Raw genomic sequence first — 4,769 nt, forward strand, 5'->3', positions numbered from 1 at the left:
GGGTCTTTTGCGAAACCACGCAACCTCACCGCCACACGCCGCTGTGCAGAAACAACAGAAATAGAGAGTCCAGACATATTAGAGAATTCTGTGTGTCTGTGCACACGGTGCATGCGGCAAAATTGCGAGTTGGGCAGAGAAGCATTTGAACGGCATTTCACAGGAAATTTTTTGTAATAATAGCCAGAGAGAGTAGAGAAACAATATAGACTTTGATAGTACAATACATTCGTGTTTAGTTAAGCTATTCAATTTTTATCATTGGAAACGTTACAAGTTCGCCATGATGCGCAGAGAAAACACACTCACACCCCTCCCCTTTCAGCGCGTATGATATCTCCCGCTTCTATTCCCCCCTCTCTCTCTCCGTGCGTGGTACGTGTGTGTGTGTGTGTGGTGTGTGGGTGTGTGTTGACTCTGTGTCGTGCGTGCGTGCCGTAGTCTCGCGGCGCGTGCTGTGCGTCTGTGTGTGTGGGTGCATTTGCCTGTGTGTGTAGTGGCGTGGGCGTGCGTGCGTGCGTGCGTGAGCTGTGCTCGGGTGCGTGCGTGCGTGACGTGTGTGCGTGTGTGTTGTGGCGTGTGTGTGTGTGTGTTGTGTGTGTAACATGGCGTACTGGCGTGTACGTGGACATGCATGTGTAAGTTTACTACGCGTAACTCAACCAACTTGAGCTCAAATCGTACACACTACATTCGCCTAGCATCGTGCGAAACCGTTTCCTCGTATACACCCGCAATCCGGAGATACAGACTGAAACGTACGACACGATTCTCCATTCTGTTGCCAGCAAACCGAATCCATAACCCGCCTAACTTGAAACAATAGGCAGCTACTAACGACTCTTGCGCACTCTTGTGCCCTCGGCGATGCGGTGTGGCTCGCTGGGAGATTGGACATCGACGCAACACTCGGCGAGCTAATCTTTGACCTATTTACAGCTGGTATGCCCCCACGCACGCACGCCCACCGCAATCAGCAGCAGCTCCAGCTCCAATCTCCCAGCGAGCCACATGCCTCGCCGAGTTAGCAATAGCGCGTTAGGTAGCTGCCTTTTGTTTGAATAGAGGCGGGGAATAGGCTTGGATTGATGGCCAAAGAATGGATAATCGTGTCGTACGTTTTAGTCTGTATCTCCGGATTGCTTGTGTAAACGAGGAAACGATTTCGCACGATGCTAGGCGAATGTATTGTGTACGATTTGAGCTCAAGTTGGATGAGTTACGCGTAGTAAATCGTAGGTATTCTAAGGCTAGTAAATAACGAATTTCCCATGTTTATTGAAGTCACACTCCTTCCCTATTATCTACTTCTGATATATATATTTAAAACGTTAAAACCTTTCATGAATGTAAAAAAAATAATTTATAATTCAAGAATATATTTACATATTCAGAAAAGAAGTCAGAAAGAGTGTCTTTCGGCTACTATAAGCTAACTATCATAAAACAATAAGATCTGATGTGTAAACGTGTGCATATTTTATTACGCTATTATCAGCTGATGACGTGTGACTCACCTGACGTTTGGTCGATGGCGATGCTGTCGTTGTCATCACCAGTTATGATGTAGTAACTGATATCGCTGATCGGGGGTTGATCTTTACTTGTCGCCTGCGAACAAGAGACGTGTGAGCAAGAAATGTGCAGCAAGCACGCGTTAAGCTGAAGCCTCCACGAACAAGTGGTAAACGCTAAACGTGTGTGTGTGTGTGTGTGTGTGTGTGTGTGTGTGTGTGTGTGTGTGTGTGTGTGTGCGTGTGTATGTGTGTGTATGTGTCTTTGTGCGAGCGCGCGGGCGTCCATGTGTGTGTGTGCGTGTGTGCGTGCGTATTCGCGCACGCGTGTGTGTGTCTGCGTTCGTTCGTGCGTGTGTGCGTACGCGCGTTGCGTGCGTGTGTGTATGTGTGTGTGTTTGTGTGTGTTTGTGCGAGCGCGCGGGCGTTCATGTGTGTGTGCGTGTGTGCGTGCGTATTCGCGCGTGTGTGTGTGTGTCTGCGTTCGTTCGTTCGTGCTTGTGTGCGCGTGCGTGCGTACTCGCGCGTGTGCGTACTTTGGGTTACCTTGACAACAAAGGTGCGTCTGAACGTTGGAGGAGCCTCATCGTTCTCAATGAGGAAGCCTTCATAGAGAGTTGACTCAAACACAGGCGGGTTGTCGCTCACATCCGTCAACGCCACCTCCAGCTGTGTGCTGTTCCTACAATATAGAATCACAGGTGTCGAACTATATACCTTATACAGGTGTGTGATGTTCCTGCAATATACAATCACACATGTAGAACTATATACCGTATACAAGCATGTGCTTATCATACAATTACAGATTTGTATAACTGAACTTTATATGTGTATTTTCTGTAAACATACTATTAATAAACTCAAACTTAAAACTTAATAACTAAAAATTTGTTGGTCAAACAGCCCATGAATTCGCCTCCATCAACTGAACCCAAACCCAATCCCATAACTTGAGCCTTAACCCTGAACCCAACCCCAACCCTAATCCTAACCCTAATCCTAACCCTAACAATAACTGTAGCTCCAACCATAATTATACCAATAACCACAACAATAAACACAACCCGATTCTAACGTTAACTCTGACCATGAACGTATCAATAAACACAACTTACCCCTAAAGCTAACTGTAACCACAATCGCAGCTAATGCGATCCAACCATAACCGCAATCGTAACGGCAAAAATAAACGCAACTTAACCCTAACCCTATCCCTAGTCATAACCGTAACACTAAAGACAACGTGACCCGGACATTAATTAACCATGACCGTAAAAATAAAAACAACAATCCTGACCCTGACTCATTCACCCACCCACCCCATCAGCCTCACCTATTGCCGTGTCCCCGCGCATCCCTCGCCACCCACCATCCCTCCCATCCATCAGCCTCACCTATTGCCGTGTCCCCGCGCATCCCTCGCCACCCACCATCCCTCCCATCCATCAGCCTCACCTATTGCCGTGTCCCCGCGCATCTCTTGCCTCCACAGTGAGGTAGTAAGTGCTGACAGTCTCCCGGTCCAGCTTTGCCCCGGCAGCCACCCTCAGCTCCCCCGTCAGCTCGTCGATCTCAAAGTGACTACGCCCAGCACCGAGCAGGTAGTAATACACGACACCTCCATCTCCCGTATCTACATCCGTCGCCTCGATCCAGGCGACGGTGGTGCCCTCCGTGGCGTCCTCGCGCACCGACGCGTTGTAGTGGGCTAGCGTGAACTGCGGAAAGTTGTCGTTGGTGTCCACCAGGTGGACGCTGACCCTCGAGCGACTGCTGTGCTGTTCGGCGGTCTTCGTTTCTATGGCAACGATCTGGAAGGAGGCGAGGAGAGCTCGTTCATGTGAGGTTTCTGATGAGGCGTGTACAAGGGGAGGGGTGTTACAGTTCATTGGTGATGTCTTTGCGGCCCTGGGTGTGGGTAGTACGTGCTGGCATCTGGATGGAAATGCCTAGCTGTGTGAAAACCGCCGGAACACGCGATGCATATACATACGCCTAGACGCACGCACGCGCATACACGCACGCACGCACGCCCGCCCACATGCAAACACGCACGCGCGAACGCACGAAAACAAGCACATGTTGGCGCACGCACACCATGAACACGGAAACATTCGAACGCTTCGAAAACGCTATAGAAATTCACCTCAATATTACAGAGTGAGCGAACGGTCTAGTCGGTTTAATGCATTCGCCTTGAAGCAAAACTTAGCACGCACACTACATTGACTACTATCCGGTACCTTGACGCGGTAAATCCAGATTAAAAATACGCTACTAATTGACAAAATAATGATAAAAATCACCGAAACAAACATTTTCATTTAAATAAAAACATTTTATTAAATATAACACGATTAAATCAACAAAATTAAATTTATTTTGTTTGCCCATCGAGATCTGCTCGCTTTCTATATACGTACATCGAAGTCGATCTGTGTGAGATTCTCGTAATCGAGTTTCGAGGGTCGAGCGACTCGGATGAGAACGTTCGCCTCGTTCTGCACGATGCGAGGCTGTAGGTAGAATATACCATCGTCTCCCTCGATGCGAAGCTCAAACGTACCGTTCTCAAACTACAAGCGGAAAACAATCATTCATCGCTGATTATCAAGTACATTTTCACATTTAGCGGTAGATTTTCACAACCGTGGCCGTAGCTACGGCATTATGCAGGTTTTTGTGTTCAAAACAAAGTTTTTCAGTCCACCCGCAGTTAAATTGTGTTCTGAGTAGTTGACCGTAGTCATTGGGCATTGACCATGTAATACTATCAGGAGAAAATAATTTCAAATTGTTTTTTTATTTTTGTGATTCTTTACTCTTGATAGTATCTACATTTGTTTGGGTGCCCCTTGCTCCTCCCATCCTCGTTAGCTACGGCTTTAACAATTTTTCATGCGACTACGGAAATAACGTGACTAAGAATAGCTGGACGGGTTTGGAATCTAATATAGCGGAAGAATTATCAAGAACTACAGTGCTTTGAAAAAGCCTTCGGTTAGGACGCGAAACGTTAGAAGGTACGTTTGAACCTCACGGTTGAGTAGAAATCAACCAAGTTATCTCTAAATTATCAACCAACCGAATGAACTTATTCAAGGATTTACAGTGATTCATTTTGTAGATAATCAGACTTTGTACGTGCAGTCATCACACTACGGGATGTGTAGCGATTGCAATACCGCTTCTCACGCTGTATTGCCTGCGATAATAGTCAACAGACACGACCCTCCAATAGCGGATAAACCA

General features: G+C 47.2%; 1 protein-coding gene across 1 annotated transcript in view; it reads right to left on the minus strand.

Annotated features, from left to right (window-relative positions):
- The window catches only part of LOC106816466 (cadherin-23-like), a gene marked incomplete at its 5' end in the record, with an annotated part of 10,791 nt that extends 6,698 nt beyond the window's left edge, over positions 1–4,093 (minus strand). The window contains 4 exon segments of the mRNA XM_014821087.1: positions 1,518–1,611; positions 2,061–2,196; positions 2,973–3,328; positions 3,941–4,093. Coding sequence (XP_014676573.1) covers positions 1,518–1,611; positions 2,061–2,196; positions 2,973–3,328; positions 3,941–4,093 — 739 coding nt within the window.
- Positions 4,094–4,769: the final 676 nt, after the last annotated feature.

Source organism: Priapulus caudatus, unplaced genomic scaffold (assembly GCF_000485595.1).
Source record: "Priapulus caudatus unplaced genomic scaffold, Priapulus_caudatus-5.0.1 Scaffold1389, whole genome shotgun sequence".
Lineage (NCBI taxonomy): Eukaryota > Metazoa > Priapulida > Priapulimorpha > Priapulimorphida > Priapulidae > Priapulus > Priapulus caudatus.